The 20,512-nt window shown below is 41.3% G+C and overlaps 1 protein-coding gene across 2 annotated transcripts in view; it reads left to right on the top strand.

Moving 5' to 3' along the window:
* DGKK (diacylglycerol kinase kappa) overlaps positions 1–20,512 on the top strand; it is a 169,833-nt gene that overhangs the window by 41,760 nt on the left and 107,561 nt on the right. For both annotated transcript variants that reach the window (XM_047765459.1, XM_047765460.1), the window contains exons 2-4: positions 9,894–10,004; positions 10,521–10,601; positions 12,672–12,776. In XM_047765459.1, coding sequence (XP_047621415.1) covers positions 9,894–10,004; positions 10,521–10,601; positions 12,672–12,776 — 297 coding nt within the window. The remainder of the gene's footprint in view (positions 1–9,893; positions 10,005–10,520; positions 10,602–12,671; positions 12,777–20,512) is intronic.

The raw sequence follows: 20,512 nt of genomic DNA, 5'->3' as shown, positions 1-20,512 counted from the left end.
CTAAGTGGGCAAGCACACATGTGCATGAAGGTGCCCTCCATCCCCTCAACATACAACCACCAGTGAGTGAGTGAATTTCATTTTCCCTAGACTACTATTTCTGCAAGAAGCAAACAGAACCAACTGATTCTAGCATCTGCTTCTGACAACCTTATGATTCTTGTCAATGCCACTTCACAAAGCTGAGGAAAAAAATAAAATGAAAACTCACACATCCCCTCTGTATGATTTAACCACTCCATCCCCAGAGGATCTGTTAGTGAATGTATCTGGAGGTCCTGTGCACGTCTTCAGATGGCTGTCTGCATGGGGCCAGTTTGGCAATCAGGCAATCTCCCCAACTCTTCAAGTACAAGTGGTTAGTTGATATGGGCTCACTGCTCCCATGTTATTAGAGGCATTTGAAACCATAATTGGAAAGAGGTGTTTTTAAAGGCCAATGCACAAGAAGCAACAATTGAATCTTCATCGCTTTGCTCTTTGAGTGAGTTGTAGCCAGATGAGCTACATATTTGCCTATTTGCAAGGTTCCTTTGGCTTTAGGTTGCAAGCACTTAAAAATATCCCTAAAGGCTGAAATCCCCGGGCTTTGGAGCTCTGAGACATGGTCCAGCATACTGTTACAAAGGATCAAAATATGCAAAATATGGGACTATGACATTTCAGGCACTTCTCAAAAAAAAAAAAAACATTTTTCTTTCCTTTCACATTTGTGAAATCATTTGCAGTACATGGTCTCCTTCAGGTAAACTAGTGGGAAATCTTCAGGCACTACTGGCAGGTCTTTTCCTGCTAGGTGAAGAAATGAGTGTACTGAAATAATCCCTAAATTGGATCTGACACCCAGGCCAGATCATGATGACCATTATCCTAGAGATGCTCAGGATTTGGGGGGGACAGGCAGTAGAATCAAACAGACCTGGTTTTAAACCCCGGCTCTGCCAGTCACTGTGACTTGGAACTACTCCTTTAACCCCTCTAATCCTCAATTTCTCCACCCCCTTCACAGGACTCTTTATGTGGGTAGAACATGAGATAAGGCATGGAAATAAGGGCAAATAGCAGACATTTGTCAGCCAGAAACAACTTTCTTCCTCTGGACAGGGATGATTGAAGAGAAACTTAGAAGATGCTGCCCTCACTCCTTCTATTGAGGACATCACCAGAGTCAGAAGAGAAGCCACTTGGTCTCATAGAAGGTGGTTAGGATAAAGAAGGCATGTGGCTTGGTGATGGGACCCAAGAGCTAGAAGCAGTGGGGGGAGTGTCCCCGAGAGAGGAAACATCCACAGCATGCTAAAGGAACCCATCTGTCTCTAGCTGCTGCTGATCAGATGAAAAGGTGGGGAAGAAAGCATTTGGAAGCAGGAGTGCCGTGTCATTCTTTGTAAGTCTGTGGTACTAGGTAAGATAATTGGTGTCCTGGCCTCTGTTGAGTTTGGTTAAGTTGAAGACCAAGAGTCCAAAATTCCCTGGTATCTTTCCTTTGGGGACTTTGTGTGACCACAGAACTTCTGTTTCTAGGTAGCAGCAAGTGCTGCTGTAGCAATAGGGGTCTTTCAATAGGCTTCTGCTTATACCACTCCTTTCACTGGATTTCCTGCTAACAAGCTTCTTGTTCTCCCAAGCCTCAAAAACAGTCCTCCTTCTGGAGTTCCCAGATGGCTCGGCAGGTTAAGGATCTGGCGTTGTCACTCTAGTGGCTCTGGTTACTGGTTTGAGCCCTGGCAGGTGAGGCAAAAGAAAACAAAATCCTCCTTCCCCTAGTTGACACCCTTTGTCCTCCCCGTATTTGCAGAGCAAAACCAACCTTTTGCAGGAAGCCTTCCCATAAGCCACTCGTCTAAACTTCCAAAGCTCTGACCCCGTCTGTCCTCTTGGAGCCAGGCCATGTTCCTGCTGGTCTCCTCCCACACCTTTCCATACTCTTCCACTGAAGCCCCCCAAAACTCTGCACATGTTCCTGGAGGTGCTGCCAATATAGAGCAAACTCAATGGCTATAGTTATAGGGCACCTCCACTCACATTCAGGAGGTCAGCAAGGATTCCCTACACTACTGAAATCGAGTGGCCAGAAGCCCAGTCCCAGTTTGGACACTAATTTGCTGTTTGACTTGGGTAAGTATAGCCCCTCTTGGGGCCTTATTTTCATTATCTTTAACAGGAGTGGGGAGGGAGATTACTCATTGCTAAGGTCAGGTTAGGTCTGAAAGTTGAAAGGTAGTTTTGTGGCAAGAGCGCAAACCAAAGCTCGGATCCCCAACCCTGAGCCAAGTTACAAGTGGTCTCTCCTAACAGTTACATGGCTTTTTCAAGCAAAACCAGCATTTGAACCTGTGTGTAGATCTGGAAGGACTCAGCCAAGCTCTTTCCCCCTTTGTGGCTGCTGCTATTCCCAGGGCAGTTACCAAGAGCCAGGTTACTGCTCTCTGCACTTTGTCAGCCTTGGTCTAAATTGCTCACCTCCTCCCCAGTCCACAATCAATTAATGGTCCTTACCATTCCTAGGAAATTCCAATAATAGAGAAAGAAAAATGAGGGATTTGAGAAGACAAAGGTTTTTAGGCTTTGTGGTCCCAGTGGACTAGTTTTAAAGTCACCAACCCTTGATATTTTTCTTATCAATGTACTCATACCAAAGCAAAATGACATGTGTATACATACAGAGAGTCATTGCAGTATTGTCTGTAATAGAATAAGATTTTAAACCACTGTCTATCAATAGGGAACTGCTTAAATAAATCATATTACATCCATACCATGGAATGCTATGCAATTGTAAAAAGAAACGAGGCAGCTCAGTATGTACCAATATTGAAAGGGCTCCATGATATATTAAGTGTAGAAAGCAAGAAACAAAATATTGTTAGAATGTTACAATTTATGTGAAGAAGAAAGCATATATGTGTGTATTTATTTGTGCATGTGTATAAAATACCTTTTGAATGGTATGGAAGAACTCGGTTAGTTTTTCCCTTTTCAGAGAAAAATGCATCATTTTCAACTGCCTTTTATTTCACTAATAGAGAGCAGGGACGTGGCTGAGCCTCAACAGTTCCTGCTTAGCACAGGAAGCAGTGAGAGAGATTTACAGCTATGGTCCTTGCAGATTTGAGCAGTAGGAAGATCTGGCTCCTGAGCACTATGGTGACCAATGAGTCTCAGTTTGCCTATGACTCTCATGGACGTCGCACTAAAAGTCCTGGGAAAACTGGGCCAATTAGTCACTCTGTTTCTCATTCTTCTGCTTCGGCCCTTATCCAGCCGGGCTTGCTAGTACTAGGGAGGGAGCTCACAGTAGATGGATGGGTGTAGCACCTGCCTCCACAATCCACAAGGGGCTCACACTCAGAGTGGCTGGCAGGCCACATGCTCAGCAAGGTATTCTCATCTGACAGGACAAGGAAATCGAGGCTCAGAGAGGTTAAGCGATTTGCCCAAGGTCACACAGCTAGTAAGTGCTGGAGCCAGCCTGTCTGACTCCTGCTATGTCAATAGGCCCCTGGGGAATGTAAAGCTTTCAGTGTGAAGGAGCGGGCCTGGCCTTTCTTAAAGCCTAAAGCGCCCCCGGAGTTGCATTTTAACCAAATCAAACATTGTTGCTCTGAATCGACTTTGGCAGGCCAGTGTTAGGAAATGGCTTTCTTCCCATTACCCCCTCCCCCAAAGCAAAGAGGATAAATGTTCCAGGTTTTGGACTGAAGGAGTCGTAGACGCAGAGCTGGCTTCCCCAGCCGTGCTCCTAGTGGAAGTCCAGTTTTCACTGCAGGAGTGATAAACGTGCTCATCCCAACTTGATCCAGCCTCCCTCCTGAGAGCAGCATGAGAAAGTCAAACAGAAGAGCAGCCAGCTAATACCAGGTAGTGGTGTGTGTCATGATGCTCGCCTACTTTTTGATTGGGTGGGGGTGGAATTCAGTTTGGCCGTGTAATCACGGCTCCTTTTGCTAAGACAGGGTGAAAGAATCCTCCAAAGCCTCATCCATCAGAAACCTGCTGAGCCACAGAAAAACAGACACAGCAGATAGTAGAAGCTTCAGGGATTTGGGAGGCGCACAGGAAAAGGTCATAGAAGCGGCTATACTTGCCCTTTCCCAAATAAGCAGCAGGCAGGTGTTAATTATATGTAGGCAATTGGGCTGTTTTTACAGACCCTACTGAGATATTTTATAAATATGGAGCAAGGGAAATGCTTACCATCACTGTTGGCAATTAATTTGTACCGGCTGAGTTGTAAAGCATTGAGGGAAAGAGATCATCAGTGCCAGAGTGCGGGAGTTTCTGGGAATAATGAATTTGGGGATCGGCTCATTAAAGAGAACTCAAAAGGGAACTGAAGCAGAGATTTCCAAAGTCTAGCTGTCTAGGCAAGGGCTACCACACTTTAGGCAAAGACATTTTGTGGGAACGCTATACTCAGCACCCTAGTTACCTATGCCTCAATAAATCCTGTGCTCTTGGATTTGAATGAAACCACCTGATGTCTGTGGTGATTGAACTCAGCACCACCACGCTCACTCCCACTGCAAAACATTCAGCCTTGAGAGTTTAAAAGTAGAGGTGTCAGGGGAGTTCCCTGGTAGTCTAGTGGTTAGGACTCGGCACTTTCACTGCTGTGGCTCAGGTTCAGTCACTGGTCTGGGAACTGAGATTCCGTGTCAAGCCACTGCATGCTGCAGCCAAAAAAAAAAAAAAGAAAAAAAGTGTAGAGACATCAGTGCTATTTGGATTTTAATGTCAAGTAGAACCTTCGGGAAAGACTAGGAGGCCTGCCTGCAACATATTATGGTTTAAGGGGCATTGGGTGGGTCACATGGCATTTCAGTGTGTACAAGGGTCCAATAACTCTTCCTAACTTCTTCCTACCTGCAGCATTACACATATTGCCACAGGAATGTGGTAGCTTGGACTGAGGATTATAGTTGTGCCCCATTTTATGAAATCACTGTGTGCCTATAAATGTGGCCACAAAAAAAAAAAAAAAAAAAAAAAAAAATCCCGGAATTCCCATCATGGCTCAGCAGAAACGAATCTGACTAGCATCCATGAGGATGCGGGTTTGATCCCTGGCCTCACTCAGTGGGTTAAGGACCCAGCGTTGCCGTAAGCTGTGGTGTAGGTCACAGACGTGGCTCAGATCTGGTATGGCTGTGGCATAGGCCAGCAGCTATAGGTCTGATTTGACCCCTAGGCTGGGAACTTCTATATGCCACGGTGCAGCCCTAAAAAGACAAAAAATAAAAATAAATTGTAAAAAAAATTCCCATATAGAATCCCGTTCTTCATTGCCTTCCATAATAACGTTGGAGATGCAGTCTTCTGACAAATATTGGAGCCCCAAGATGCTGCAAAATCTTAAAAATATTGACCATCGATGGTCTTACTTGAGAAGGAAAATTCCAAACATCTTGATAAAGTCTTAAAAATAAAGATACATGGGCAAGCTACTTGGAACCGAAGTTCAGAGTGTCTTTCATAGGACAGAATTGAGTTAGATGCCTTTCACTACGTACTTCAGAAAATTCAATAACAAAAATCACTTTATCCATTGTAAAGTGCTATATATATGTGAATCTTCCTACCCTTCTAGTTATTCTTAGACAGTCACTTTAAAAAAAAAAAAAAAAAAACTCCCCATCTGGAAATTGGAAGTTACGCTCCACATGGTTGTGGCAAGGGGTCAATGAAATGATGTTACCTGCAAGAAACCAGAAACTGCAAAGCACAGTGAAAATCCTCTTGAAGGATAGGCAAGGGCTCTTGTACCAATGCCTCGCTTTGCAGAATGTATTTCTTGACCTGTTTGTTTCCTCCAATTTTTGTCTCATGTCCTTGTTAAGTTTAGTGGCTCTATGTAGGTAAAGGTTCGTTTGCATCCACATACTTAATATTGACTTGAAGTAACCCATTGATTGATTTTTTTTTTTTTTAGCTTCTGCTTGTTCAAACTGGCTTCCAGGGGCTGCTTACTGGTTTTTTGGGGGTTTGGTTTTTGTTTTTTAGTTAAACCATGGTTTATTTAGAAACATCTCCCAAAGGGGGACAGAGTTTAAAGTGATAGAAACCATAGGAACTTTACCTTCTCCAAACCAGGTTTGGAGATTTGTAGATGTTCGGAGTTGCCAATACAGAACCTATGTTCAAAACTTAAGAAACTCTTGCATGGTCTTCTAAATTTTCTTCCTACTATACGTAAGTCATATAAACGTTTATCTGTTCCCAACTTGGAAATATATATCTCATATGTACAGGATCCTCACACATAAACTCCAAACTCATATACTGTAACCGCCTCTGATACCAGGAATACCAACCACTCATTCACTTTGTCCTCTAGAGAAAGTGACAGTAGTTATAGTTCAGAAATTGCAAACCTGTTGACTGTGGCTGATTTTGCCCTTATACATGTTTCATTTGGCCCTCACAAGTTTTTTGTTTGTTTTAATTAGTAGCTAATATTTCCATATTATAAAACTTCACACAAACTTTCTCCTAGATTGCCAGCTTGTCTTGAAGAATGGGATGAACTAGTAACACCAGTCACATTCAATCATAATCACCTAGAACCTAGCAGCATCTGGGCTTGGGCTCGCTAGTTCCCCTGCTAGGTTACTGACTCTTCTGTTACCATCTAGTCTTTTATGAGCATTGAGTAGATAGCCATACACTTAAAGCTAGTGCATTCAGACTGACCAGTTTAATATCATGGGGCAGAGAGGAGATAATTGTGATTTGGCTAGTGTACCCAATGACAAGATGTGTGAGTAGATAGTCACTATCTTTGTGGAACCTCTCATTTGAACTAGAAGGTAAACATTTGGGGCAATGAACATGAAGCTCCCAAGACTCTTTCAAATGGTTCTCTCATCTCAGATAATTTCATGTTTTTTCCTCCCCCTTTCTTCCCACCATCCATATCTTTGAGACAGGGAGTGTCCCTGCAAAGGGCCTAGCAAAAGATGGAGGAGCCCAGAAGATACAAATGAAGCAGCCCATCCAATGATAGATGGATGCACCATGAGGTCTTTCTTTTCTTTTTTGGCTGTGATTAATGTTGTGTTCATGGAATGAGAACTGAAGGTTTTGATGATTTGCTGTGTCCTCAGATTAATGGATTAACTAATTAATTAATTAGGTTTTGATGATTTGCTGTGTCCTTAGATGGATAACAGGATATCATTAATTATCAGGGCACAAGTAAGGAAAGGAAAGAGAACATTTCTTAAGTACCAGGAAGGGGAATTAAATAGTGACCATTACTAAGGGTTGATGAAAGGAAGTAGCTGGGGAGAAGAAGCTGAATTCTACTTATTTTAGTGTGTCAAATTACCAGGGTATGGGAATTTCTTGGAGGAACCAGAAGGCCCATGGTTCTGGGAATCTTCTGGAGAAGCAAATTCCTCTCCTTGTTTCATCATTGCAAGCCCATCATCCCACCTCTGAAAGGAACAAGAGGAGAAGAGAGCTGGGTATGACAGCAGGGGTAATAAAAAGCAGTCGAAGTTAAGGTTTTAAACTGAAAAATGGAGGGAAGGGGAAAGTATCCAGCCAAAAACTGTAAATGAGCTATTACAAGGGACATGATATATGATAAAAACAACAGAAGCACTGAGTAATTGACAAAGAATAACTTGGGAAAGGGGCAGAAGTAATGGGTGTGGCTTCAATTATAGAAAGTTGGAGCAATTAACATTTTCAACTTAAGTCTTTAGCAGAAAGGGATAAATATGACTGCCTAGGTATCGTGAATACTTATTGTGGAAGAATATATGGCATAAAGGTGAGACGGTTAGGATGAAGACAAAATTGAGAGACCATCTGAGTAGAGAAAGGAAAGGATGATGTAATCACAGTGCTTACACAAGAGTTGTTTTCTCATAGATGGCTCAATTTCAGCAATTTGTGTGATTTCTCACTCTCCATGCCAACTTCCCCCCCTTCCCACAAGATCTTATTGATCTCTCTTGCTTGATTCCTTGGCACCATTCTTTTGTAAACATCTCAAAGGTGGTACAATAACCTTGAAACTCCCATAAGTTATCAAGACGATTCAGGTAAATTTTGATTGCTGCAAACTGACTTTTCCATTGACATACAGAGGTTCTGTCCATTAGTACTAACTTATTGGTTAGAGAATTGAACAGATAGTGTAATAGATATGTGTATATTTGAGAGAATGAGGGTAGCAAAGGAATATTTAGATGGGGTCCCAATCTTAAATAGCCTGCTGGAGTCAAGTGCCCCATCTGAAGGAAGCATCTACTACTCTGTACCAGCAGATTGTTGCCATGTGAGAAGACAGGCCCACTGTTACCAGATGTTCTGAATTTTTTTTCTTTTTTTTTTGGTGGAGCAGTGGGCCACACCCATAGCATATGGAAGTTCTCAGGCTTGGGGTCAAATCAGAGCTACAGCTGTAGGCCTACACCACAGCCACAGCAACGCAGGATCTGAGTCACGCCTGCAACCTACACCACAGCTCACAGCAATGTGGGATCCTTAACCCAGTGAGCGAGGCCAGGGATTGAACCTGCATCCTCAAGGATACTATTTGGGTTTGTTACCACTGAGCCACGATGGGAACTCCCTGATGTTTAAAACACAAACAAACAGGAAACTTGGATTTTTATTTGAAATATTCTCCCTTTTAAATATTATCAAGTGATTAAAACCCTTGAAATACACTAGGCAGGCCAAACAAAACACCTCTACAACCACCAAATGGTGATTTTGTAACTTAGATGATAGATAAATTCATAGTAAAGCTTTGATTTGATGACTTAAACTAAGTCTGTCTCTTCATCCATTCAGCATGTGTTTGGTTCCAGCTTGGTGGGTGTGAGGACTTCTCCCAGATGGTATAGTCTTGCATGTTGATTTGTAGCCTATAAATGTAACTGAGGATGTCCTCAATGGTAACAATGGTAAGTAGACTCTATGCTTGGTTAGAGACAGTCTGTTTGACTAGCCACTGAAAAATCAGTTTGGTCAGACTGTGAAAGAGGTAAAGAAAGTGATCAGAAGGCAATTCCTTTTTGGTGCCCTTTTTGCTTTCACTAAATCATGAATCCCTTAAAGGCTATGGTAAAGACTTTGGATTTGGTTCTTAAAGTGTTAGAAAGCTATTGCAGGCTTGTGAGCAGGGAAGGGATGTGATCCAATTTAATATTCTAAAAAGAACAGGCTAGGAGTTGCTGTCATGGCGCAGTGGAAATGAATCTTACTAGTATCCATGAGGACGCAGGTTCGATCCCTAGCCTTGCTCAGTGGGTTAAGGATCTGGTGTTGCTGTGAGCTGTGGTGTAGGTCACAGACATGGCTCCAATCTGGTGTTACTGTGGCTGTGGAGCAGGTTGGCAGCTACAGCTCCAATTCGACCCCTAGCCTGGTAACTTCCATATGCTGTGGGTACAGCCCTTAAATAAATGAATGAATGAATGAATGAATGAATAAATAAACAAACAAACAAAAAGAACATGCTAAAATAGCAAATAGAAAGGGCTTGTTGAAGACCCACAACCTGGAGATATCCAGAAAATCTGTCTTTACTGAACTCAGCCTCTTCCCCTACCATTTGTTCTTTTCTAGGAATATATTCTTGTCCTTCCCTCCTCCTCACTTCCCACCACCAATGGAGATGTTCTGCATGGTTCTTGGGCCATGTACCCTAAGAAACTTAGTGTCTACATCATCCTGACTGTGTTATCCTAGGCTAACCCATGCCTTTTCCGATTGAACTAACTTCCTTGTGTTCTTGCCTGACCCTCAGGCCTTTTCTCAGATATGTGACAGAGATAGAGCTTTCCAGATATTTGATCTTCTCAACTGAATGGACAAATGGTATGGTCTTGCAAACTGACCTAATTACTCAACGCTCTGCTTCTATCTTTCAGAAAATATTGAAGGAAGGACCTCTGCTGAAGAACTGTAACTCCTTCAAGAGATGGAAGCTTAGATATTTTCTGGTTCGAGGACAAAGGCTCTGCTTTGCACATCATCCTGCGGTAAGAGAATATACATAAGATTATATGTATATAGCTTATATATATCATATATATCATATATATATTGGGATTCAATTGGGTTAATGGATTAAGGGGTGGATACTAGGAAATGTTTTGTGGGGAGATGGGCCAACAAGTAACATGTTGGCAAGCATTAAGTTGGATAACCCTTATCTGCTCCACTAGGCCACTATCCGGACCATATCCCATTATCTTCTCCAGCATAAACCTCTAATTTTGGATAATCCTGAACTTTCTAGGCCTTCCTATAAATCCACATAAAAATGTTGGGAAGAGTTGTGTTTTGGTTTAGTTTGTTTGATTTTTGTCTGTCACATGATATATCAATAAAAACCACGATGTTGATAAATCCCAGCACTCAAGCCAAAGAAATAATGGGATCATGACTGCTGAAAATGCCTGTTAGTGTGCCTGTGTATGTGTGTTTACCTTTAGTGTCTCTTTGTCTCATTAACCAGATGGTTCCTTTTCCCTCTCCCTCTTATACCTTTCCAGTTTGCACGTTTTGAAACTATTGATCTGTCTCAAGTTGCCTTGGCAGAAAGCAGTTGCAGAAACCTTTGCCACAGTTTTTGCGTAAGTAAGATTAGGAGTGACTGAATAGGCAGGGGCGGGAGCTATCTGGGAAGAGGGGTTGCCATACCCATGTGTAGCCTCTTTGGGGTTCAGATTTCCCAAGTCTCATTTGATCCCAAAATGTGTATGGAAATCCATTTGAAGTAGCATTGCAAATGGGTGCTAATGATCATTCATGGGAATATTTTCTACAGGCTAAAAAAGTGATGGCCTTGTTCCCTGTTAGTAGCCTGATACAGATCTGAGCTGATTTTGAGGTGTCGCAGAGTGACTATTACAAAAATCAGTTCTCCTAGTGAAGATAATTTAAAAGAGTATCATCGGGAGGGTTTCAAGAGACTGCTAATATGTTGTAGAATATATTAGGATAATCGAGCTACATGACATTCCCTCCTTTGATGAAGTAGATAAGAATCTAAATCCAAAGTGAAAGCTACCCTATGCTAAGATTACTGATGAGTGTACCTCAAAGAGGGCAGAGAATTTCCTAGGGAAGTATTCAAGGGCTTGTCACTGCTGAAATGTCATAAGGCTTTGGTCATTCAAGTAAATCCAAGTGTTTCAAGTAAATCTAAGAGCAAGTGTTTTGGAACCAAAGAATCTGGATTTGAATTCTGCCTTAGCATTTTACCTGCTAGGTAGCCCTGGGCAAGTCTTTAACTTCCTTTGCCATGGAAAAATGTCCTGACTATGAAGTGGGAAAAATAGTAAGTCCATTGGCCCAGGAATTCTCTTACCCACCTCCTCCTAGAAATGTCTTTTCCCAGGCGCAGGGGTGGGTTATAAAGACTAGGGTTCCTCTTCAGGGAGGTGGTGGGTGGTACTTAGCAGACAACTGAGCTGTGGACCCAATATTGATTCCATGGCTGGTCCATAATCCTTTGAAAGGAGAGCAGTTGTATATAAGAGGAAGACCCTACTCTCTTCCTCTCACACATCATACCACCCAGGATAAAGCTGAGGGTTCTGTTGACCCAGGCCCAAAAAAGCTGAGTCTTTGGGTGATGAGCACACAAGCTAATGTTTTAGGTCTCCATCCTACAAAGAAATTCCAAGGGCCAGGTTGCCCCTTAGATTAAAACACAGAGGCACTGTTCATCAACAAGAATAATTTTGGACCAAAGGAGTGGCTGTTGTCACAATTGCCCCTGTTCCTATTGTCATTTAGCACAGAATCATGAACAAGAAGAAAGAACTTATTGGTTGGTGTGGAGAGCGCAAGCCCCAAGATTTGGGGATGGGAATGGGGCTGGTAGTGAAAGCAAGTAGGGTCAGTGAAATAAGCAATGACTGCTTCTGTAGCTATCCATGCTCCCTCCTGCCCTTTGGGAAAAGATGAAGTTCTGACCGTGGTCTCCCTCTGCTAGACCATCAGCATTGCTTTCTCATTGTTCCTGCAAGGTTCTTGCACCAAGCAGGATTAAGAGAGCGTTCTCTTCAGATTGTTTCTGACCATAAGAAAGAAAAAAAAAAAACCTGGACGTTTTGTTTCCTCACTCCATTCTCACTGTCCTCTAAATCAGAAAGAGGGACACCCTAATGAAAACTATGCCCTTTACCATTTTCAAGTAGTAGGGCAGCAGTAAGCAAGTAGGATTTTCAGATAACCTCATCTGAGTAGCAGATGGGTACATGATGTAGTGTCTAAGAGCAAGTGTTTTGGAACCAAAGAATCTGGATTTGAATTCTGCCTTAGCATTTTACCTGTTAGGTGGCCCTGGGCAAGTCTTTAACTTCCTTTGCCATGGAAAAATATCCTAACTATGAAGTGAGAAAAATAATAATGCCCATATCATGGAGCTGTAGTGAAGATTGAAATAAATAACATAGGTACAGTACAATAGATCAACGCTTGGCACATAGTAAGTGCTATTAAAGTGTTTATCATTATCATTATTTGGGGTGGTTATCTAAGGGACTGTGAGTGGCTCTGGGAATTTCTGTCTTATATTCAAGAAGTGGTTTGGGTTGTGCTTGGTAGACCTGTCTAGTTTCTTGGAGAGTTCAAAGGATCTGTTTGGGGCAAAGTTTTGGAGTGGGAACCGGCTAACGATGTGACTTTTTGTGTAGGTGATCACACCACAGCGAAAAGTTACGCTAGCTGCACCCAACCGAAAAGACATGGAAGAATGGATTAACGTAATAAAAACTGTGCAACAGGGAGAAATTCGTAAGGTAAGGGAAATAGCACAGAACTCACACAACTCTCATGGGTAAACAACTGATTGCATTAGTTAAGCTGCCTTTCAAACAGGGAAATAATAAAATGGAAGTAGATACCATCTGGTGAGGAACAATGGATGCATATCATTAGGAAGCCTGTTTATAAATAGGAGTAATTCACTCACTTGGACTCAAACCTTGGTGAGTATGTGGCTTGGATACCTCTGTACACATCCACTTGATATGCAGATGTCACTGTATGCTCAATGGATGAGGCACCCAAAGTGAACAGCTAACTTAGATGTTCCTATGTTATCATAGCTGCAGTCAGCAGTCTTGACTTGGGTGATTACAGTAACAGCAGCTAAGAAAATTGAGGCTCACAAAGGAGAAAGAACTACATCAAAATGAAATAACTACTTAGTAGCAAAGCCAAGATTTGGACCTAAGCTGTGTGACTCCTGAGCTTATGTCCTTAACCATCATGCCATTCTGCCTCTCTGTTTACTGTCCACAACAAAGGAAATGTTGAGGGAAGAACAAAGAGCAGGGCTCTCCAAAGCTTGGCAGGGTTCCTTTCCTCCTTAGCAATACCAAACCCCTGGTCACTGCTCCTTGCAACAAGTGGTGCCACCATTCAAACTCTTGGCTATTCCCTCACCTCAATCTTCTACAGACATACCACACTTAGAAGTTATATAAATTTCAAGAGGGGAGGGATTTTGTCATTTATTTATTTAGAGCAGTGTCTGGCACATAGTAGAAGCTCACTAAATATTTGTTGAATGGACAAATGAATCTGAAGGTAATCTTGGAGCCAGAGTTTAGAAAGGGAATGATACATGGTTCATCCTAAAGCAAAGTTCTGCTGTGAAGGTCTTGGAGATAAAGGGGAAGATGAATCAACTCCTAAATAGAACCTGATGTCTTTAGAGAACAGACTTGTGGTTGCCAAGGGGGAGGGGGGAAGGAGTGGGATGGACTGGGAGTTTGGGGTTAGTAGATGCAAACTATTACATTTAGATCGGATGGGCAATAGGGTCCTGCTGTATAGCACAGACAACTATATCCAGTCTCTTGGGTTAGAACGTTATGGGAAATTATACGAGAAAAAGTATATATATATACATATATGTAAAAGTGACTCGGTCACTTTGCCATACAGCAGAAATTGGCACAACATTGCAAATCAACTATACTTTAATTTAAAAAAAAAGAATCTGATTTCTTAAATAACTAGCAAAGGGTAGAGGATTGTTATAGGCATTTAGGGTGGAGCAGTGTAAAATAATGAGTAATAATGGGTTTTAGAAGTAAAGACAATGCCATGGAGAAAAACCATCTGTCCTCACTCCCCTAGAACTTCTCAGCCTTTTGACCACTTACTCTCATAACTATACATTCTGCTATGCATGGCTATAAGTACATGACAAGTTGACTGAACTGGGGACTAGGTACCTTTCCACATATCATTAAGACCTCTCCCAAGCCCACATTGTAAATGCTCAATTGAGACAGTCTCTGCTTAGAATCTAATGGTGGTGTTTACATGAAGTAGCACTCGGCGTTTCACTCCTTCGTTATTTTCTTCTTCTTTTTTCTAATGGAGAAGCATATCCCATCCCTCCTACTCACCCCAATTAGGTCACTATGGCTCAGCATTAGAAGTTGCCACAAAAAATTGTTAGTTCCATGCTCCCCTCCTATCTTCACCTCTGTGAACCAATCCCTTTCCTTCCTTTGGCTTATCACTATCCAAACTGGAGGCATTTTCAATTTCAATTTGGCATAAAAGGCCACATAGAATATTTTGAATTTTAATTATTAGTCCAGGAATGCAAGAACTCCTAAAGACGCTATCAGAGTATTTTTGCGCCATTCCTGACTCAACTGAATTGAACGCCTTCATGTTGACTACCCAGCACAAACTAAAAAGGGAAAAAAAATCTACCTATTAACTCTCTTGAGAGAGTTGTGCATTTCAGATTATAATTACAATCTCTGTGGAGCTGCTCCAAGGACCCCAAATCTATTAAGGAGCAGTTTTAGCCAATAGTAAAATATCTTACCACCCACATCTTAGCAATTTTTCTTGCTTGAGGCTTAAAGAGTCAAAAATGCCTTCTCTTATATGCACCTTATCTCTAATTGTCACCTGAGCTGGGGTAAAAGAAGATTAATCATGGACTTATCTGTCTATTAAAGTCACTAATAAGTAATGGGGTAACCTATTGAAAACCAGTCAGTACATATTAAGGAGTGAGCCCCTACTGGGCCCCCAGTTTTGTTCCATAGAGAGTTGAAAAGAAAGTATAGCCTTGGCTCCTGGCCTCGATGAGCTTTCTAGGTAGTTGGGGGAATAAAATATATACAAATGAAATAGTTAAATGACAGTATTTAAGACAAGTTTTCAGAGATGTTACAAGGCAGTGCATGATTGATTGCCAGATAAATGAAACAGACAGTAGGAAACTTCAGGGGAGGAAGATATAAGTATGGGCTAGAGTCCCCTGGGTAGAGTTAATAGAGAAGAGATATGAGACTGACCTTGGAAGATGAATAGGATTTTATTGGTGGCAGGGGATTAGGGGAAGGAGGAAGTCCGGAGCAGGGTAATTTGTATAAGCAAAGGCTGAGTAACAGAAAACAGAACCTTTCTGGAATAGAGTGAAAGGGGGAGGACTCCATTTGACAAGAAGAGTTTGGGAAAGTTGAAGCATGTCTGAAGAGGTGGGTTGGGCCTAATTGTGGAGGATTATCAATGCCAGGATAAAGAGTGGAGAAGAATTTCATTGATCTGTATATGTCGATATATTTACCTTTACCCATGAGATTTATGCTTTCATATAATTTCATGTTGCTGTTTAGCATGTTTTTCTTTCAATTTGAAGAACTCCCTTAAGGGTTTCTTGTAAGGCAAGTCTAGTGGTGACAAACTCCCTTAGTTTTTGTTTGCCTTGGAAAGACTTTATCTGTCTTTCATTTTAAAGGATAACTTTGCCAGGTATAGTATTCTCAGATGTAATGTTTTTCCTTTCAGTACTTGGATCACATCATCTCACTCTTTCCTGGCCTGTAAGGTTTCTGTTGAGAAAACTGCTTATAGTCTCCTGGGGGTTCACTTATATATGATGAGCTGATTTTCTTCTTTGTTGTTTTTATAATTAAAAAATTTTTTTTTGGTCTTTTTTTTGCCTTTTCGAGGGCTGCTCCCACGGCATATGGAGGTTCCCAGGCTAGGGGTCTAATCAGAGCTGTAGCCGCCAGCCTACGCCAGAGCCACAGCAACTTGGGATCCGAGCCACATCTGCGACCTACACCACGGCTCACGGCAATGCTGGATCCTTAACCCACTGAGCAAGGCCAGAGATCAAACCTGCAACCTCATGGTTCCCAGTCAGATTCGTTAACCACTGCACCACAATGGGAACTCCAATTTTTTTTAAAAGTGTAGTTGATTTACAATGTTGTACCAATTTCTGCTGTATAGCAAAGTGACCCAGTCATTTATTTATACACACACACACACATACACACACACACACACACACACACACATTCCCTTTCTTATATTATCTCCCATCATATTCTAACCCAAGAGACTGGATATAGTTCTCTGTGCTATACAGCAGGACCCCATTGCCCATCCATTCTAAATGTAATAGTTTGTATCTACTAACTGCAAACTCCCAGTCCATCCCACTCCCTTCCCCCTCCCCCCTTGGCAATCATAAGTCTGTTCTCCATGTCTATGGTTCTGTTTCTCTTTTGTAAATAAGCTCATTTGTGCCATATTTTAGATTCTGCATATAAGTGATATATTTGTCTTTCTCTTTCTGACTTCCTTTACTTAGGATGAGAATCTCTATTTGCATCCATGTTGCTGCAAATGGCATTATTTAGTTCTTTTTCTGGCTTAGTAGTATTCCGTTGTACATAAGTACCACATCTTAATCCATTCATCTGTTGATGGATATTTAGGTTGTCTCCATGTCTTGGATATTGTGAATAGTGCTGCTATGAACATATGGGGGCATGTATCTTTTTGAATGATTTTCTCTTGATGCTTTCAAAATTCTCTCTTTGGCCTTGACTTTTAACAATCTGATTATAGTGTGTCTCCATATAATCTTCTTTGGGTTGATATTGTTTCAAGATTTTTTTTTCCCACTGTACAGCTACAGCATAGGGATCAAGTTACTCTTACATGTACACATTTTTCCCCACCCTTTGTTCTGTTGCAATATGAGTATCTAGACATAGTTCTCAATGCTACTCAGCAGGATCTCCTTGTAAATCTATTCTAAGTTGTATCTGATAACCCCAAGCTCCCGATCCCTCCCACTGTTTTGAGATTTTTGAGCTCCATGAATCTGTATGACCATTTCCCTCTCAAGATTTGGGAAGTTTTTAACCATTATTTCTTTAAATAGCTTTCTGCCCCCTTTTTTCTCTCTCTCTCCTCCCTCTGGGTCTCCTATAATGTGTATATAGGTTTGCTTTCCTTCACACTTTTTTGTTTTTTTTCTTCTCTGACTAGACAATTTCAAGTGACCTGTTTACAGTTTCTTTCTTCAGCTTGATCAAGTCTGCTGTTGAAATTCCCTTTTGTATTTTTCATTTCATTTATTGTCTTCAGCTCCAGATTTCTCTTTTGTTCTTCTTTATGAATTCTGTCTTTTTATTGAAACTTGTCATTTTATTCATGTATTTTTTTCCTGTTTTCATTGAGTTGTCCACCTGTGTTCTCTTGCAGCTTACTGAGCTTCCTTAAAACAATTATTTTGAATTCATTTCCAGGAAATTCATAAATCTCTATTTCTTTGAGGCCAGTTACTAGAAAATTACTATAATCTTTGGTGGTGTCATGTTTCCTTGATTTTTTTGTGTGTGTTTGTGATAGCCTTGTGTTGATGTCTGCATATTTGAGGGAGCAGTAATCTCTTCAAGCCTTTATAAACTGTCTTTAGGGGTAAAGATTTTTAGCTATAGGTAGGTGTAAGAGCACCAGCTCCCAAGCATGCAGCACCTTCAGAGACATAGTCTTTGTAGAGCTCTATCAGCTGAGGTCAGCATTGGCATAGGCTGCAGGGGACCTCAGTGACCAGAGCTGTGGATTTCCACAGTGAAGGTAAGGGCTATTGAGTTCCTTGGCAGTGAAGATTGCTTGGTCCTACTGTTCTCCTTTTCCTCCACAAGAGGAAGTCATTGCTAAGAGGATCCTTTTCAGCTGGGTCCAGCACACAGACACACATGTAGTAGCAATGGTGCCAGGATCAGGGGTACAGATGCATTTGTGGTGGCAATGGTGTTGGTACCTGGGGTGTGGGCACCTGCAGAATGGCCATGATACCAGAGTTGGAGCTCAGGGGCATCTAGAACAACTTTGGTACCTGGAACTGGTGGGCAGGTCTATTTATCATGATGGTAGCCTTAGTGCATGAGGCCTGAGTATGTGCTGAGAAGCCATGGAGTGGGGATGCAGGGTATGTACATAGTTGCAGGAGAGGGGGGTTGTGGCTCTGGCGGGGGGTGTGCAGGATTCAGTGATGCTAGCTTTGGGGAATGGAGGCATGAGGCAGCACTTCCCTGCTATTGTGCACTAGTGATAACTTCTTTGGGATTGAGGTGGAGAGACAGTGCTGTAGTAGCTCTTTCTTGGGGTGGGCACAGCAGCATGGGCTCCAGGTAGCTCCATCAGCTGGATTCAACATCAATAAAGAATTCAAGGAACCTCTATGGTGAAAGCTGCTTGTGTCCACAGCCTTGATGAGGAGTGCTAGAGTCCTTATGCTCCCCCTTTCCCTTTTGGGGGTCAGGCCAAGGGGATTCTTCTTGGCCCCAAGTTCTTCCAGATTGGGGCATGGGGCATTAAAGTTAAACTGCTTACTGTACTTTTCTATGTGACTATCATGTCTCTGTGCTCCATAGAGTTTCTGCAGCTTCTTTGTTGTATTCTGGAACTATCTCAGAGCTATTCTAGTTGGAATGTATTTGTTTATTTGTTCTTTTTGTGAGGGAGGGGAAAAGCATTGGGAACTTCTAGTCTGCTATCTTGCTGATATCACTATGAAAAATTGATTTTCTATACAACATTTTCAGAAACAATTGTTTAAATAATTTGCTTTAATTACTTCCAGTGATAGGGAGCTTTCTACCTCAAGAGACAGCTGATGACATTCTTAAGGCTCGTATTGAATGTTAGAAAGTTCTTCTAGTATGCCAAAGACTTGGGGGGAGCTTTCTATAATTTAGAGCTTTAGGACCTTTGAATGTACTCTTTTGCAATAAATTTAGTTCTCCACCATTGAAAGCATTTAAATAAGGGCTACTTGACTTGATCTAATGATGCTTTAGAATCTAGAATCTGGAGTCTAGATGAATTTTAAGGTTGATTCCCATTCTCTCTCTCTCTCTCTTTTGTCTTTTTAGAGATGCACCTGCAGCATATGGAGGGTCCCAGGCTAGGGGTCTAATCAGAGCTTTAGCTGCCAGCCTACACCAGAGCCACAGCAACACCAGATCCAAGCCACGTCTGCAACCTACACCACAGCTCACAGCAACACCAGATCCTTACCCCACTGAGCAAGACCAGGGATCGAACCCACAACTTCCTGGTTCCTAGTTGGATTCATTTCCACTGTACCACAACAGGAACTCCTGGTTCCTGTTCTCATAGTCATTGGTACCATTAAAATTCATTAGAAAGAGCCAACCTTATAATCTAGTCTTCTAAGCAGCTCCTTATTTCCAATTTTCTCCTTTTTGTTCTTACTTTAAGACTCCCAGGCTCAAACCTTTCATCTGCCTAAAGTGTTCCATTAATGATAATAGTGCATGAATTACTTTTATCTCTAATATAAAAGTTAGTAGATAGAACTTCATTAATGGATACTATATATATATATATATATATATATATATATATATATATATATATATGTATATATATATATATATATATGTATATAGTATAAACTCTGACCACAAGAACATAAAGTATAAGTGGTGGTGGGAGGAGTAGAAGTATTTTTATATGCTATAGAATTTAAGTTGTTGAGAACTTAAAATAGAAGGTTATAACTACAAGATATTTTATGCAGGCCTCGAGAAAACCACACACATGCATACACACACACACCAAAACATCTATAATAGGTACATGAATGATATAGGAAAGAAAACCAAAGCAGATCACTACAAAAAAAAATCACATAACAAAAAAAGACAGCAACAGAGGAAGAGAGGATCAAAATAATGGCAAGACATACAGAAAGCATTGATCAAAATGGCAATACTAAACCCTCACTTATCAATAATTACCTTAAATGTAAATGATTAAACTCATCAATCAAAATGCATAGAGTGGCTGTATTGCTAAAAACAGATCAGAAATACTCTTTCTACAAAACACTCACTTTAGAATTAAAGACATCATAGTCTGAAAGTGAAGGGATAGAAAAAGATATTGGATGCAAAAGGTAACCAAAAAAAAAAAAAACGGGAGTGACTATGCTTACATCAGAAAAACATTGAGGATTTTTGCATCTATGTTCATTAAGGATACTAGTCTGTAGCTTTCTTTCTTTTAGTTATCTTTGCCTGGTTTTGGTAGCAGAGTGATACTGGCTTCATAAAATGAGTTTGGAAGTGTTCCCTTGACTTCTATTTTTTGGAAGAGTTTAAAAAGGGACTAGTATTATTTCTTCATTGAATATTTGGTAGAATTCACTCATAAAACCATCAGA

Source organism: Phacochoerus africanus, chromosome X, assembly GCF_016906955.1.
Source record: "Phacochoerus africanus isolate WHEZ1 chromosome X, ROS_Pafr_v1, whole genome shotgun sequence".
In the NCBI taxonomy this organism is placed as follows: Eukaryota; Metazoa; Chordata; class Mammalia; order Artiodactyla; family Suidae; genus Phacochoerus; species Phacochoerus africanus.
Note: the sequence above shows the minus strand (reverse complement) of the source record. Positions and strands in the feature narration are given on the sequence as shown.